Here is a 17309-nt window from a genome sequence, read left to right as displayed (position 1 = left end):
GTAATCAAAAGTGGCTAGTGCGCATCTTGGCACCATTTTCCCACATCCGTGTCCATTTCAAAAATTCTATAATATCACCTCCATCTGAAAAAGTCGTGTCTCTCTAAGAGGTCCATAAAAGTTCATTTGGCAGCTATTTCAGCCCTATATCCTCCTGTTGAGGGCTGTTCTGTTTTTACACACTCAGGTATTAAAAAATTCCTTAAGTCTACGTCTACACTTAAGAAAACCTTCAAAATGGCCACGCTAATGACCAAATCAAAAAATACTAATGAGTCACTGAAATAAATATTCAGCACCTCATTAGCATGCCACCGGCCATAGCACTTCAAAAGTGCCGCAGTTCGCTCACCCGTGGCTTGTCTACATGGGGGTCCGTTTCGAAAGAACCCTGCAAACATCGAAATCCACTTATTCCTAACAGCTGATAGGAATAAGGGGATTTTGATGTTTGCAGGGTCCTTTTGAAAAGGACCCCCACATAGACAAGCTGGGGGTGAGCGAACTGCAGCACTTTTGAAGTTCCATGGCATGCTAATGAGGCACTGAATATTCATTTCAGTGCCTCATTAGTATTCTTCGATCTAGCCATTAGCAAAGTTTTTTGTGAGGTAGGTATTACAAAATATCTTCCCTCCCCTTAGAGACCCCCACCTCCGCATGGGACCTAAATCTCTTCCGAACAACACTCATGGGAAAGCCATTTGAAGCAATGGCAGCTTGCCTCCTACTTCATCTGTCCAGGAAAACGACATTCCTGGTGGCAATCACTTCTGTGTGCAGGGTGGGAGAAAGAGGGGCCTTAAGTCAGACCTTCCATACTCTAATTTCCACAAAGATAAGATGGTGCTCTGTCCACAACCTAAATTCTTACCTAAAGTTCCATCATACTTCCATAGCAATGAATGCGTATACCTTTCTGTCTTCTTTCTGAAACCTCGTGCATTTCAAAATAGACTTTTTCATTCCTTGAACGTTTTCAGAGCTTTTGCACAAATGCAACCACTGAATGATCCAGAGGTGCACCCATCTGAAGTCCAATGAATTACCCATATCACACGGGAACTATTCCTGCAGCTGGACCTACACACCAATATACAAAAATCAACATTAGCACTTGTACAGAGTCTGGAATTCATAGGAGCCAACCTTCACTCTTTTGTGCAAGGGAGCTTCTCTCACATCCCAGATTCCTCGGTGTCTCCACACTTCTTGACACGGAGCAATCCAACGCAGAAATTTTGAAGAGACACTGCGTCCAACTTCTGGGGCATATGTTTATGGCTTACTGCAGACTGCATATTAGATACCTTTAAACTCGGTTCAGTTTGGTTTGTAGTCTGAACAAAGACAGCATAAAGGAATGACTATTCGAGCCACAAAGGTCAAACAATCTTGTATCCGTGGAAAGATCAAATAAACACTATGGTCGTGTCTACAGTGGCCCTTGCCTTTTGAAAGGAGCATGTTCATGAGGGAGTTCAGAAGATGCTAATGAGGTGCTTCCGTGAATATGCAGCACATCATTAGCATAATGGTTGCTGCGCACGATTCAAAAATGCTGCTTTTGGAACCCATGCCACCCATGTAAATGGGGGCCTTTCAGAAGGACCCCCTTGACTTTGAAAGCCCTATCTTCCTAGAACCCAATAGGAAGAGGAGGCTTTCAAAGTCAGGGGTCCTTTCAGAAGGCCCCCATCTACACAGGCAGCATGCATTGCAAAAGCAGCATGCGTGCGGCTGCTGTTATGCTAATGAGGCACTGAATATTCATAGCAGCATCTCATTAGCATCTTCCAAACTCCTTCATTAATATACCCCTTTCGAAAGAAAGGGCCAGTGTAGATGCAGCCAATATGGAAATCCCATTTGTTTGACTTTTCCCATTGTTACTCACAACCACCAGTGCATCCCTCATAGGATGGGGCACACATCTCAATTATCTCACACAGCAAGGAAAATCGTCTCCATATGAGATTGCCTTCACAACAATCTTCTGGAATTCAGAATGGTCAGACATGTATGTGCTCACTTCCTTCTGCTGATCAGACACGATGGACAATATGGCTTGCAAGTATTACACAAACCAACAATGAGGCAACAGATAATCTTCTGTGTGCATGGAAACACTAAATCTATGGAAGTGGTTCATTTTCCACAATCTCACAATATTGGTGGTCTACGTACTGGAAGCACAGCATAGTGAATAGTCTGAGCCACAAATTCCAATGTAACTACAAATGGAAGATTTGGTGATACTCCACTATCTGTTCTGACAATGGGGACCACTGACAAGAGACTTGTTTGCCACTTACCAGAATTAAAAAAAAAAAAGAAAAAATCGTGTACAGAATTGCTCCAGAGCAGAGATTGAACGTTACTCCATGAAACATGCTTTTCTCTTCTTGTGGGTAAGGACTTACATCATTCCCTCCTTCCCTCTGTTACTGGAAGTTCTCGTGAAAATAAAGACATCAAATAAACACAAAGTCCTTATTGATCACTCACAACTGTCCCAGACAGATAAGCTATCCTTACCTGTCACAATAGGTCCTGTGTCTATTGATGACTTTTCAAATCACTCTGTACCTTCTCCAGCAGAATGAAAGATACTCTCCATCCCAACTTGAGGAAAACTGAGAGTCAGAGCCCACTTCTCTTCATAGTTCCAGCATTTAGACACATCTTACTCTGAGGAGGAACAGAAAGTATTACTACATAGTAGAAAAGTGGTTACCTCCAGAATTGGACAAGATTTTGAATCTGGTGCCAGCCCAAAGACAAAATATATTTACTATGAAGTATTGCTGTGTGAGATAATTGAGATGTGTTCCCCATTGGTGGTCGTGAGTAACAATGGGAAAATGGGATTTCCGTTCTGGCTGCGTCTACACTGGCCCATCCCTTTCAAAATGGGCATGTTAATGAGGGAGTTTGAAGATGCTAATGAGGCACTACCATGAATATGCACTGCCTCATTAGCATAATGGCAGCCACAAATGATTTGAAAGTGCTGCTTTCAGAATGCATGTCGCCTGTGTAAACGGGAAACCTTTCAAAAGGACTCCTTGACTTTGGATACAGCCACTCTACCCATAATTCTAGATTTTCTGTTGACTATCAAGAAATTGGGACTCGTTTCTCACTAAAAATACGTGTAGCAGAGCGAATGACCTTCTGCTGGCAGATAGAATACTCATTTTTTCCCACCTGAGTACAAAGAGGTTTTTCAAAGGCATAGTGAATATATTTCTTAACCTAGATATTCTACCCACCAAAATGGGTTCTCAACCTAGTGTTAAAAAGACTGACCAGACTGTTGTTTGAGCCCATGGCCACTTGTTCCTTAATTCACCTTTTCATGAAGACAGCATTCTTGATTGCCCTCAGCTTGGCAAGAAGGTTGGAGGGGATAGCAGAGCTGGTGGAGTATTACCCCTTCTCTAACAAAGTGCTTAGACTACATCCAAAGTTCACTGCTTTTTTACATGAACCAACTCATTCACTTTTCAAGTGCTTATCGTAAGTCTTATCAGTATATTAGGGAAGCTCCATTCAATCTATATGAAGGTAAGACAAGAAATCTTAGAAAATGTCTGAGATTCTTCCTCTCCTGTTTAGAGAGGTGAAAATGTACATCAATTTCAGCTCTAAGGCTCTCCAAAAGAAGCTCTAAATGTATCAAATGTAACACTTGTATCTTCAATATGTACACATTCTATGAACTTGGTCTCCTTGGCAGTTGCCTTCTCCAACAGTATCCCTGTATCAGAAATCTACAGAGCAGCTAACTGGGCATCTGTGCATATTTTCACAGAACTTTATACTATCCGGGGGGACTCCACCATAAATGCCAAGTTTCAAGTGCCTCATTACTATCTATAAAGGACTGAACTCCAAAGCCACAACCTCCAGTGGGTAGAACTGCTCAGGAGTCACCTACAGTGACACACTTGGCCACTACTCAAAGAGGAAGTTACTCACCTTGTGTGATAACAGTGGTTCTTTCAGCTTTCTGTCCATATGGGTGTTCCACAGCGTACCCTCTTTCCCTCTCTTTCAGAGTTTCTTCTCATTGACTCTGAGGTAGAGAAAAAGCTGAGGGGGGGTTCACCCATGCTAACCTTAGGGCTAAGCTCATGGCAGAGCACAGGGAACAGTGAAAACACAGGCTGAAGAGACACTGCTACCAAAAATCTCCAGTCAGCTACTCAAGAATACACACACACTTGCAACTGAGCTCCCATAGGGATAAAGGTCTTAATGATCCACTGGTACTGCCCATGGTGAGTAACTTCCTCCTTGTTATTCAGTCGTTTCTCTGTAATCTAATATATGAAAAGCAATTGTGATGGCATATTTTCTGATGTGGAAAGTTAGGAATTCAAAGTCCTCTTCATTTCCATCATATTTTTATCAACTAACAAGTAGCCATGGTAATGACTTTTGGGCATTACCGTCCTAGGCCTGATGTGCAATAGTGATCTGGAAGTGAAAACGACTGTCTGTTACACTGCATGAGACAGCCAATCCTGCTAAATGAAGGGATCCTAATTATTCAGTCACTTTTGTCATTCACTTTTGCTTTATTTGTTTCAAAGATTGAAAAAGAAGTAATGCAAGAAGCAATTTTAAAAGCAGTCAGAGAGGAAAGGATAAACATAGGGAAAATTCATGCAGAAGAAAGAGAAACATGGAAGGCAGAATATGCGAAAGACAAAGAAAAGATTGCTCAGGCTGTTCAGAAAGCTGTACAAGAAGAAAGAAAAAACAGTCAAGTGAGTACATTTTACTTTGCGTAAAGCTTGTTTGTAGTTTTTATTGTTTCAAAAAATGTGTAAACTCCTTTGTAAGACTACATAACATTCAGTTAGAACCTTTAAATATGTAAACTTTCAGTTTTTATCAAAACGTGAATGTTATGGGCATTTTAACATCATATGAATTACCATAAGCTTGTCTGTTTTTTGTATTCTCAGGACGTGAGGTATCTTTTATTTATACTTAAAATTTAATGATAAATTTATCTTTCTTTTACGATTGCTTGGAATTCCAGTGTCATCTTACTTGAACACTAATCATTTTAAGATACCATATAAAATGGAAAAACGTAAAACATTAGAGGTTGGATTAATGAAAAAAAACAGTAACTAGTCATGTTTTTAGAGCCCTTTGTGATTTTAATGTTTCAGTGATGGTTGAGTGCATATTACTTATGCAAGTTGAAAGAGAGTCCTTTAAAACTGTGCTTTAAACTATTCATTTCTCAAAAAAATTATCTTATCCACTATAATGCCTTTTTTATTTTTTTAAATTAAAGTAAGCAGCCAAAAAAAAATCCACTGGAATGTTTAAAAACAGCAAGTCCTGTGGCACCTTATAGACTGACAGATATTTTGGAGCGTAAGCTTTCATGGGCAAAGACCAGCTTCATCAGATGCATCTGACAAAGTGGGTCTTTGCCCACAAAAGCTTATGCTCCAAAATGTCTTTTAGTCTGTAATATGCCACAGGACTTCTTTTTGTTTTTGAAGATATAGACTAACACGGCTACCTCTGTTATACTGGAATTTTTGCATCCTTTTTTGACATTGGTTCACAATGTCCAAAGAGTAGCTTTGTGCGGAATGAATTTAATTCCGATTGTAAATTTGTAACTTTTTATACCATGATTTTGTAAACCTGCATAAGCAAAAACAAAATCATTAGCATTTGAAGTGTAATAGACATACTTAACAAGTCACAGCAAATTTATGAAACATCTGTTAAGAAGCGTACTGCGTTTTCCCTATGTAAATTTTCTTTTAGTATAACTGGATTTTGTAGTCATGAATTTCCTGCCCTTAACTGTTGTGCAAAATTGTGTGCTATGCTATTTATCAGGTACTGTGATCCCCACCTGGATTGTCAACATGTCACTGGTAAATTAAGTGATTCCTGTACTATATGTATATTACTGGTATATGTTTGGATAAGCAACACTAATAAATAAGATATCGCTAACAGAATTCTGAAAATCAAACAAACATTTTTTCCTGCCTAATTAATCTACATCTGTCACATACAAATTAGCATCTTTAATCAGTATGTGTTAGATGTAAGTTTAGTTTATTATATTGGTCAGCTGAAAGTTAAGGGGTACTTCTGGCACATCTTAGCCATGTCTACACGTGCACGCTACTTCGAAGTAGCGGCACTAACTTCAAAATAGCGCCCGTCACGGCTACACGTGTTGGGCGCTATTTCGATGTTAACATCGACGTTAGGCGGCGACACGTCGAAGCCGCTAACCCCATGAGGGGATGGGAATAGTGCCCTACTTCGAAGTTGAACGTCGAAGTAGGGCACGTGTAGACAATCCGCTTCCCGCAACATCGAAATAGCGGGGTCCGCCATGGTGGCCATCAGCTGAGGGGTTGAGACACCCTCTCCAGCCCCTGTGGGGCTCTATGGTCACCGTGTGCAGCAGCCCTTGGCCCAGGGCTTCTGGCTGCTGCTGCGGCAGCTGGGGATCCATCCTGCATGCACAGGGTCTGCAACCAGTTGTTGGCTCTGTGGATCTTGTGTTGTTTAGTGCAACTGTGTCTGGGAGGGGCCCTTTAAGGGAGCGGCTTGCTGTTGAGTCCGCCCTGTGACCCTGTCTGCAGCTGTGCCTGGCACCCTTATTTCGATGTGTGCTACTTTGGCGTGTAGACGTTCCCTTGCAGCGCCTATTTCGATGTGGTGCTGCGCAACATCGATGTTGAACGTCGACGTTGCCAGCCCTGGAGGACGTGTAGACGTTATTCATCGAAATAGCCTATTTCGATGTCGCTACATCGAAATAAGCTACTTCGATATAGGCTTCACGTGTAGACGTAGCTCTTGCCTCCTAGGACAGGCAATTAGTCTGCTAACATTGTATTTGATCAGAAGTTTCTGAAGTAGACCCATGTTTGGCGTTCAAGTTATTCCATCATTATGCTTTATCCTCTTAGGAGATACACGCTAAATTTCAGTTTCTTGAAATTGCTGTTTACAAAGAATAATCTCACTTAGGTCGTTACTAAGATGGTAAAAAGAGGGTAGACAATATGTGAGCACCTATATGACTATGTAAAATATGGTAAAATACAAAATAATGACAACTGGCATATGATGTAATTGTTAACACCTTGTTATAAACTAAGGGAGCACTTTAAATGTTTCGGTGCAGAGAGAGCTTTTATGCTGAATGTTGCTTCATACACTTCTGTCCTCACTGATTGAGAGTAATCACTTCTGTGCTCAGTAAAGAAAAGGGCTCTCTTCCTTTCGGTTACAGATTGCTGTAAGTATAGCATCCAAGCATTCTGCCTCTTTGCATTCCTGGTGAATAATGGCTCAATTTAAAATTTTAGTCCTTCTCTTCAAAGCCCAATGTCTGATTCATCCAGGTTACCTTAGATACTGACTCACTGGGTGTGATGTTGACTTCTAAAGTGCAGGAGAAACAGCTTCCTCTGTGTCTGGCACATAAACCTAGAACTTAGTACTAGGAAAGTTGAGCATAAACATCACCAACACACCTACATCTTTCACTTAGTTTTCTGAAATTAACAGGAAGAGAAGAAAATAAACAATTGAGAAGTACAATTACGTTTAAATACTCGTTTTCAATAATTTGGAAGATGTCCAAATATTACGGTGGTGCATGTCATATAAAATACATAAATACATACAGTCAGGGAGATTTTTAGCGTGATGCAATTTAATGTGAAGAAATAATCAAAACTGCAAGCTACAGTAAGGCTGTGTCTACACTAGCAAGTTCTTTTGAAAAGTTTTTCGAAAGAAGGGGGCTCTTTTGAAAGAGCCCATGGAGCATCTATACACAAAAAACATTCTTTCAAAAGTATATCAAAAGAATGTGGCCTTCCTTTCCCATTTCAGGAAGAGTGCCCCCTTTTGAAAATTTCTTTTGAAAGAAAACGTAGACACTCCACACAGCCCTTCTTTCAAAAGAAGAGTCTTCATTTTTGATCCCTGGCCCATTCTTTCGAAAGAGCAGGGACTGTGTGGACATTGTCTTTCAAAAGATCAGATCACTCTTTTGATCTGCTTTTATATGTGTGAACACACTCTTTCAAAAGAAGTTCTTTTGGAAGAGATCTTCTGGAAGAGCTTCCTTTGAAAGATCTAAAGCCCAAAAGAAATGAAATATGCTATTGAGGGAAGTGGAGATTTCTGTCCTAGTGCTATAGTTTTCAAGAATAAAAGAAAAAGCTAAAAAACAGCTACTATAGACATCTCACGTTCTTTTTAAGGCGAATACCAAACAGACAAAATGGTATGTATCTATTGCATGTAAGGATGATTCCATGATTGAAAACAGTATGAGAAGCTGAAGATATTTGTAAAACTCTCAAGCTTTCCATGAGAAAAATCCACCTAGAAGTCAAGAATGGCTGAAGAAATTATGATCTGTAACAAAGTTAATCCAGAGCAAGGTGAAAAGCAAAACTCCACAAGTAGCCATAAAGACCAAAGAGAGAGTGTAGATGCAGTAGATCCAAGACTAATGGTGGAAAAACATGAATTTAATTTTATCTTAAAACTGCCCAGTACCGAGAAAAAGAACTTCAGTCAATGCCTTGGACTTCAAAAGCTGAGAAGATATAGTAGTAGGTAGCCCATCGTGTCTGACGATCACATCTTGAGCTTGCACAGACTCATGGATTGCGAACTAGCATGTGGCTGAGGAGCCCAAGCTTTGAACAGCATGGGCGTTCACAGTGGGGACAAGGGAAATGTCCTGGCTCTGTTGGTGCGGCTGCTGCTGCTGCTTTCTTCCTCTCACGAGCATCTATGAGGCATACACGTCGCTGCTCTTCAGAGTTGTCATATGCGTGTCATATGAGAGCACGTCAGCCTGTTCGATCTTTTGCATGCTGCTCTAGCTGATCTGGTTTTAAACCAGCATAAGCAATGTTGGCCTTCACTCAGTCTTTTTATGTCTTGTGAGACCTACCTTGACTCCTTTTGCCCTGGGAGAGTTCACCATAAAGGAGTTGCTTAGGGATTCTCGACTCCTCCATTCATATGATGTGCGCTGTCCAGCGAAGCTGGGCTTTCAGAATCATGGCTTCAGTGCTTGTGGTACCTGCTCTGTCCAGGACTTCCAGGTTTGTAACTCTGTTCTGCCATCGAATGTGCAGTATTGACCTCAGGCTGCGTGTGTGGAAGCGCTCCAGCAGTTTTATATGTTTTCTGTACAAGGTCCAGGTTTCACAGCCATACAGGAGACTGATCAGGACTACAGCCATGTACACTTTCAGTTTAGTGGACTGTCGGATATTGTGCTAATTCGACACTCGCACACTCAATCGTCCTAGTGTCCAGCTGGCCTGGCAGATTCTGTCATTGATTTCTTTGTCAAGGGAGCTATCATTGGCTATCACACTGCCAAGGTACTTAAACGCCTCTACTGTTTTTAACTCTGTTCCTTCAATAAAGATTGAAGCAGGGAGAGCAGCAGATCCTGAAGCTGGTTGAAACAGTACCTCGGTCTTTCCTAGGCTGATGATCAAACCAAAGAGGCAAGTGGCATCAGTAAACTTGTTGACGATGAGCTGGATATTAGATTCCTTGTGTGCCATTAACGCACAGTCGTCAGCAAAAAGGGCTTCAGGGATGAGCCTCTCAAGCGTCTTGGTTTTAGCATTCAGACAATGAAGGTCAAAAAGTGACCCATCAAGTCTGTATTTTATGTAGACTCCATGGTCCAAGTCCATAACTGCGTGGCTGAGGATGCACATGAAAAAGAGGTTAAATAACACTGGGGCCAGCACACATCCTTGCTTCACGCCATTGGATATCTCATATGGATCTGAGGACTCACCCTGTGAAAGAAGAAAGCCAGTCATGTCATTGTGGAACAGGCATATGAAGTTAACGAATCTTCTCAGGCAGCCAAGTTTTGACTTGATAATCCACAGGGCTTCTCTGTTGATGGTGTCAAATGCCTTGGTCAGCTCTATAAAGACAGCGTATAGATCCAAGTTCTGCTCTATGCACTTTTCCTGGACCTGACAAACAGCAAAGATCCTGTCTGGGTGAAAAGCACACTGTGCCTCTGGTAGGTTCTCCTCTGAGATGCCGGTGATCAGACAGTTGAGGATGACTTGAGCCAAGATCTTCCCAGCAGTACAGAGAAGGAAGATGCCTGGTAATTTCCACAGCCAGCTTTGTTGCCCTTGTTCTTGAAGAGCGAGATGATTGTGTCATCCTTAAAGTGTTTGGGCATGTCTTCTTCCCAGATGCTGATTGGGATGTTGTGAAAGGCTTCAAGTGACACTGGTTCTGCCACTTTGAAAATTTCAGCAGGGATACTGACCATCCCAGTGGCTTTGCCAGAGCTGGTCTGGCTGATTTGCCTTTTTGACCTCATCCATCGTAGGGGGCAGGTTAAGACTGTCTGTTGTGGGTTTCTGAGGGATCTGGTCTAGGGCCACAGGGTCGATAATGGAGGGTCTGTTGAGAAGGTTGCTGAAGTGCTCTCTCCACCTATTGTTGATGCTGTTCTTCTCCCTCAGAAGGGTCACACCATCTGCAGACAGGAAAGGTGTAGTACTTGGCTTTGAAGGTCCATATATAGCTTTGATAGCACTGAAGAACATCTTGGAGTTCCTGATTTCAGTGTAGTATTGGACTTCATCAGCTTTACTCTCCCACCACTCATCTTGGATTTTGCAAAGTGCCGTTTGCACCTGGCTCTGAAGATGTTTGAAACAATCACATTTGGAGATTGAGGACTGATTGTTTTGCCATAGCAGAAATGCATTCCGTTTTTCCTCTAAGATCTTCATGATGGCCTTGTCATTTTCATTAAAACAGTCTTGGTGAACTCTCTCTTTCAGTCCTATTGTTGACTTGGCTGACTCCATCACCAGGGTTTTGAACTGGCCCCACTTTTATGTTGGGTCTCCAGTCAGAAGTCCATGGGATGTCAGCACTTCACCAAGGCAGGCTGCAAATTTCTCATGATGACCAGTATGTTGCACCTTCCTGATGTTGAAGGAGGGTCTGACAACCTTGAGCTTCTTGCAGTGCAGTGGTGTGATGCACAGCATAAGGACTGATCTGACAAGTCTATGATCAGTCCAGCACTCAGCTCCCTGCATGGCCCTGGTGATCTTAACCTCTCGAATGTCCTGCCTGTGACTGATAACATAGTCAATCTGGTGCCATTGTTTTGATCTCGGGTGCATCCATGTGGTCTTGTATTTATCGGCTTGCCTGAAGATAGTGTTGGTAATCGTCAGGTCGTTTTCTGCACACAAGCTCAGCAGAAGGCAGCCATTGGCATTCCTGTTACCAACATCGTGATGCCCCAGCACCCCTTTCCAGGTCCTACAATCCTTGCTGACCCTGGCATTGAAGTCACCCAACAGGAGAAGCTTGTCACTAGGAGGAGTTGCTTTCACAAAATGGTCAAGGTCCTTGTAGAAACTTTCTTTTGCTTTGTCACTGCTAGTCCATGTGGGGGCATAAGCGCTGATGACTGTAACGTGGCGAGAGGTGTTGAGGGGGAAGCGGAGCTTGATCAGATGCTTACTGATGCAAGTCGGTAGATCAGGAAGCTGGTGCAGAAGTGATGTCTTGATGGTCAGTCCCACTCCGTGGATTCTGTCTTCGTTTTCTGGCATGGCTTTCAGAAGAAGGCATAACCTCCTTTTGGTTCACAGATGGATCCTTCCTCTGCCAGTCTGGTCTCACTCAGGGTGGCTATGGCAATGTTATAACATGCCAGTTCTCTTGCTATGAGGATCGTTCTTCTCTCAGGCCTCGTAGCATTTTCCCTGCCCAAGAGGGTGCGAACATTCCATGCTGCAAATGTCATCTTTGTTTTCATGTTTTTCAACCACTGTGAGGGTAAAACTGCCAGCTCTGCGGCATGCTGGCCGTTTTGGTGGGGATAAGCAATTTTGGGGACACCTTTTCTTGTCCCCTCCCTCATTTTGAGGGTGAGCAGTGCTGTTTCTAAAAAAGGCCTCCTCAGTCGCCTGGGATGCTGCTGAACTCAGTCATCCTGGGGTAACTGTTGAGCGACCAAAGTCCACAGGCTGCCTACGTGCAGGTTTGGAGCTACGACTCCCAATGCTCAGCTCCACCTGTCGCTTCGCCTCTCCACCATCGCCGCAGGACTTTGAGGTAGACAGAAGTGATGAGAATGTGCAAACAACCTGTACAGGAGAATGTTTAAAGTGGAAAAGCTGTTGCGCAGGGGCAGTTCCACTCTCTCGACCTCAGAAGCCTGGGTCCAGTGCTGCAAAAAGTCTTCACGGCTGGGACTTCCTTGGCTGCAGTGGATGGCTATGCCGTCTTTGGTGCCTTGTCATGCCCTTCGCTCTCCACAGAGAATTGCAGAACCGCCTTCCTGGTCGTTGGATCTTGCTATTGATTTCATCCACACAGTCTGCCAGGGCCAACTTTGCATGCTATCCCTATCTCACCACAGGTTTCAGACCTGCTGCCTACCCTCACCTGGTTTAGACCAACTGTCAAAGCGGTTTATCAGGGTGTGGCTGCTGCATGCTACAGCTTCTTGGAGCTGCAGGTGAGAGCTGGGTGCCAGATGGGGACCAAAGGTGCACGAACTGCCTCCGAAGAGACGCGACAAGTCCCCACACCAGAGGTATGCCAATACCCCTCTGTGGACACCCCATGAGAAGATATACACAAATATGAAAAGCTTAAAAGCAAAAGTAGATCAACTAGAATATTTGACCAAGGAGGAGACCCTTTTCATAACAGACATTACTAAACAACCTAAGAACAACAAGAGCCCTGGAAATGATAAGATCACGGGAGAGATGATCAAATATGGTGGAGAAAGCATGATTCAAGAAATACACCGACTATGTAATATAGCATGGAAAGAAGGGAAGGCATCTAAGGAATGGACAAGATCTGTGCTTGTGACAATGAAATATAATGAAATGAAATATAATGTGGGTAAGTGCAAGGTAATTCACATTGGGAAAAATAACCCCAATTATACATGCAATACGATGGGGGCAAATTTAGCTACAACAGATCAGGAAAGGGATCTTGGAATTATAGTGGATAGTTCTCTGAAAACATCCACGCAGTGTGCAGCAGCAGTCAGTAAAGCAAATAGGATGTTAGGAATAATTAAAAAAGGGATAGAAAATAAGATGAATATCTTACTTCCCCTTTATAAAACTATGGTACGCCCACATTTGAGTACTGTGTGCAGATGTGGTCTCCTCACCTCAGAAAAGATATATTGGCCTTAGAAAAGGGCAGCTAAAATGATTAAGGGTTTGGAATGGGTCCCATATGAGGAGAGGCTAGAAAGACTGGGTCTTTTCAGTCTAGAAAAGAGGAGACTGAGGGGCGATATGGTAGAGGTATATAAAATCATGAATGGTGTGGAGAAAGCGAATATGGAAAAGTTATTTACTTGTTCCCATAATATAAGAACTAGAGGACACCAAATGAAATTAATGGGTAGCAGGTTCAAAACTAATAAAAGAAAGTTTTTCTTCACACAGCGCACAGTCAACCTGTGGAACTCCTTACCAGAGGATGCTGTGAAGGCCAGGACTCTAACAGAGTTTAAAAAAGAGCTCGATAATTTTTGGAGGTTAGATCCATAGATGGCTATTAGCAAGAGGTAAGGTATGGTACCTAGCCTTTTGTCGAAAGTGGGAGATGGATGGCGGGAGACAAATCGCTTGATCGTTGTCTTCGGTTCACCTCCTCTGGGGCAGCTGGCATTGGCTACTGTCAGCAGACAGGATACTGGGCTAGATGGACCTTTGGTCTGACCCTGTACGGCTGCTGTTATGTTCTTATGACAATACCCAAGAGAGGAAGTACATTGGAGTGCAAGAACTTCAGAACGATTGCCCTAACGAGCCATCTAGGTAACGTGCTGATGATGATACTGACAGAGAGATTAAGGTTGCAGATAGAAGAGCGTATAGCAGACGAGCAAACAGGGTTCAGAAAAGATAGAAGTACCATACAGCAGATATTGGCACTAAGACTGATAGCGGAGAAAGCTCGACGAAAGAACAAAAATGTATACACTTGCTTTGTCGATTTTCAAAAGGCATTTGACAGTATAGATCAGAAAGTGGCTTGGGCAGTGTTGGAGTCATATGGAGTGGATGGCAGACTGATACAGTTGTTGAAAGATATCAATGATAATGCGGAGGCAGCGGTGAGAACATGCAAGGAGTTGGGAAGTTGGTTTAAAACAAGTTGAGGTACGAGACAAGGAGATCCAATATCGCCAAGTATCTTCATCGCACATTTGGGGATAGCGATGGACAAGATCAAGGAAGAGGTAGGAGGGATATCTGTGCACAGGAAAAGAATTAACATCTTGATGTTCACAAATAATATAGTTATCATTGAGGAAGGTGAGGAGAAGCTAGCGAAAACGGTGCGAGTGTTAAACGAAGAAGGGAAGCAGTACAGACTGATTATGAACATTGATAAAACAAAAACAATGGTGTTTGGAGATAAGGAAATAGGAAGAAAGATCAGTGTGGATGGTATTGAACTAGAAAATTGTAGAGAAGCTCATATATCTGGGGAGCAACATAACGTATGATCTAGACTGTAAGAAGGAAATAGCAACTAGAATAAGTGAAAGCAAGAGCGAGTTTGAAGGCGATGGATAAGAGCTGGAAAAGCAAAGCAATTAGCTTAAGAATGAAGCTGGGCATCTTGAAAACGTGTATTCAGCAGCGTGTTGTACGGATGTGAGACATGAGTGATAACAAAAGATTTGAAAAGAAGAATATTGGCTTTCGAAAGGAGTTGTTATAGAAAGATTCTGAGAATAGGATGGATGCAGAAGGTCACCAATGAGGAATTATATGGGAAAACACAGCTGAAAGAGAACCTGCTGCAGAAGGCTATAAAACAGAAGCTACAACTATTTGGACATATTTGCAGAATGAATGATGAACGAAAAATCAAGGCCCTCGTATTCGACATAATGGACGGTTCGAATAGGAGAGGCAGACCCCACAGAGAATGGATAGATGTTGTAGTAGATTAGTGCGGAGCTAGTCTACAGAAACTAAGCCACTCTGCACTGGATAGGGAAAGATGGAAGGAAATAGTGAGAGAGGCATCAGACACCAATGGGTGCTAAGCCCACGGTTATTATTGATGATGATTTCTAAAACATGTTTGAATGCTGCAAAAATCTGAAGGGTGCTGAAGTAGAAATTTTACAAGAAAGATGTATTAGAATGCGTATGACCAGGAGTAGCTCTACATAGTACCTGTAAAATTCCAGAAAATTTCATGAGGTAAAATTTGATCAAATACGATCATACAGTAGAATTTGTATGCGTATAAACCCCAACTCTTAAGAGTGCAGTTTTGGTGATAAGGTAGTATTACTGGCTTCAGGCAAAATATATATCTATGTCCAGGATCCCTGTATGTGTCAGTTTCGAAGAAGGAAATGAAGACTGAATAATTTATTTATAGGAAATCACAACAAAGGTTCTGTTTTGAAAGTGTGTGAAGTATTGTATTTGGAAAATTCTAAGGAAGTTGCAAAAGTTCAATAAATCAATAGAAAAACCTAAAGTAAAGTCAGACATTTACTGTATTTATTCAAACTTTATTTTCACTTGAGGAATCTCTGTGTTGTTCAAAAGCTTGTCCCTTCTGGAGTAGAAATAGGTTCAGTAAAAGATATTACCTCACCCACCTACCTTGTCTCTCATGTGCTAAGACCAACTGGGCTACAACTTCACTGCAGTTTTCACACAGAAATAATAAAACACTTGGGATCCCAGTTCTGCGGGACTCCAGACAGTTAAGTGCAAAGCTGACTGGGAAGTTACAAAAAGATCTTTAAAAAAAAATGAACTGGCAACAGAACAGCAAATGAAATTCAGTGCTGATAAGTGCAAAATAATGTATATAGGAAAACATTAATGCAGGTATACATAGAAAATGATGACGTCTAAATTAGCTGTTCCCACTCAAGGAAGAGATCTTGGACTCGTGGATAGTTCTCTGAAAGTCATCAGCTCACTGTGAATTGTAAGTCAAACAAGCTAACAATATTAGAGACCATTAGAAAAGGGATCGAGAACAGAAAATGCTGCCTTATAACTACATGGTATGTTCATAGTTTGAATACTCCATGCAGTTTTTGTGGCCCTATTTAAAAAAAAAAAAAAGGTATGTAAAGGTATGTTAGAATTGGTAATAACAAGTGCAGAAAAAGCAACATAAATTATTAGAGGAATGAAACAGCTTCCATGTCAGAACTGATTAAAAAGACAAGAAAAGATGTGATTAAGGAGGGATATTACAGAAGTCTGTAAAATCATGAATGCTGTGGAGAAAAAGAATAGTGAAATGTTATTTGCCCCTTCGTATAACACAAGAACCGGAGGCTCACTCAATGAAATATATGGGCAGCAAGCTTAAACAAACATAAGGAAGTACTTTTCACACAACCCAGTCAACCTATGGAATCCATTTCCAAGGTATGTTGTGCAGGCCAAAGGTATAACTGAGTTCTAAAAAAGAATTAGGTAAATTCATGGTGGATGGGTCCATCAGTGTCTATTACCCAGGACTGTCAGGTCATTAAGTCTGTGCCCTGGGTGTTGGTAAACCGCCGACTTCCAGAAGGTGGGAATGGACAGCAGGGGATAGATCATTCAGTAATTGGCCTGTTCTGTTCATTCCTTCTGAAACATCTGAAAACCAGTCACTGTCAGAAGAGTGGGTGCTAGTCTAAATGGACTGTTGATCTGACCTAGTATGGTCATTCTTGCATTCTTATGCTGAATTGTCTGAGTAAATTCTCACTTTAGTTTCTAATCAGATTATCTAAAAGGCAACAAAAGTGTACATTTATAGAATGTTAATGACAGAAAGGGACATATGACTGTCAGAGACTTCATAAGTCATCAAGCCCAGTCCCCTGCTATTGCAGAGAATGTCATCAAATATTTGATCCTGTTAATAATCTTTTTGTAGATTCATAAAGTAAGGTGTGTGCAATTTTTCGTTTTCTTGTTTTTGTTTTTGTTTTTTTGTGTGTATGCAAATTGAACACTCATTTAAAAAAGCAAATTTGTTTGACATAACTCGCTTGTGTTAAATTGCTACTTTCTATGTTGATGACCTGGAGAAAGGTGGAGACTCTATAGTCGAAAAAATAGTCTGCTTTCAGTTTGTATAGTTTCTCTTATCTATGTACTTGTCAGCTAACAGCTCTGGTAACAGTCTCAGAAATTGGTTGTGGTAATCAGAATCATTTGGTGTGCAAA

At 41.8% G+C, this 17309-nt stretch overlaps 1 protein-coding gene across 4 annotated transcripts in view; it reads left to right on the top strand.

The window, feature by feature from the left end:
- CCDC91 (coiled-coil domain containing 91) overlaps positions 1-17309 on the top strand; it is a 355265-nt gene that overhangs the window by 240771 nt on the left and 97185 nt on the right. For all 4 annotated transcript variants that reach the window (XM_075003166.1, XM_075003187.1, XM_075003174.1 and 1 more), the window contains one exon: positions 4602-4778. In XM_075003166.1, the coding sequence (XP_074859267.1) occupies positions 4602-4778 (177 nt within the window). The remainder of the gene's footprint in view (positions 1-4601; positions 4779-17309) is intronic.

Source organism: Carettochelys insculpta, chromosome 1 (assembly GCF_033958435.1).
Source record: "Carettochelys insculpta isolate YL-2023 chromosome 1, ASM3395843v1, whole genome shotgun sequence".
In the NCBI taxonomy this organism is placed as follows: domain Eukaryota; kingdom Metazoa; phylum Chordata; order Testudines; family Carettochelyidae; genus Carettochelys; species Carettochelys insculpta.
This window is presented reverse-complemented; position numbering and strand designations above follow the sequence as displayed.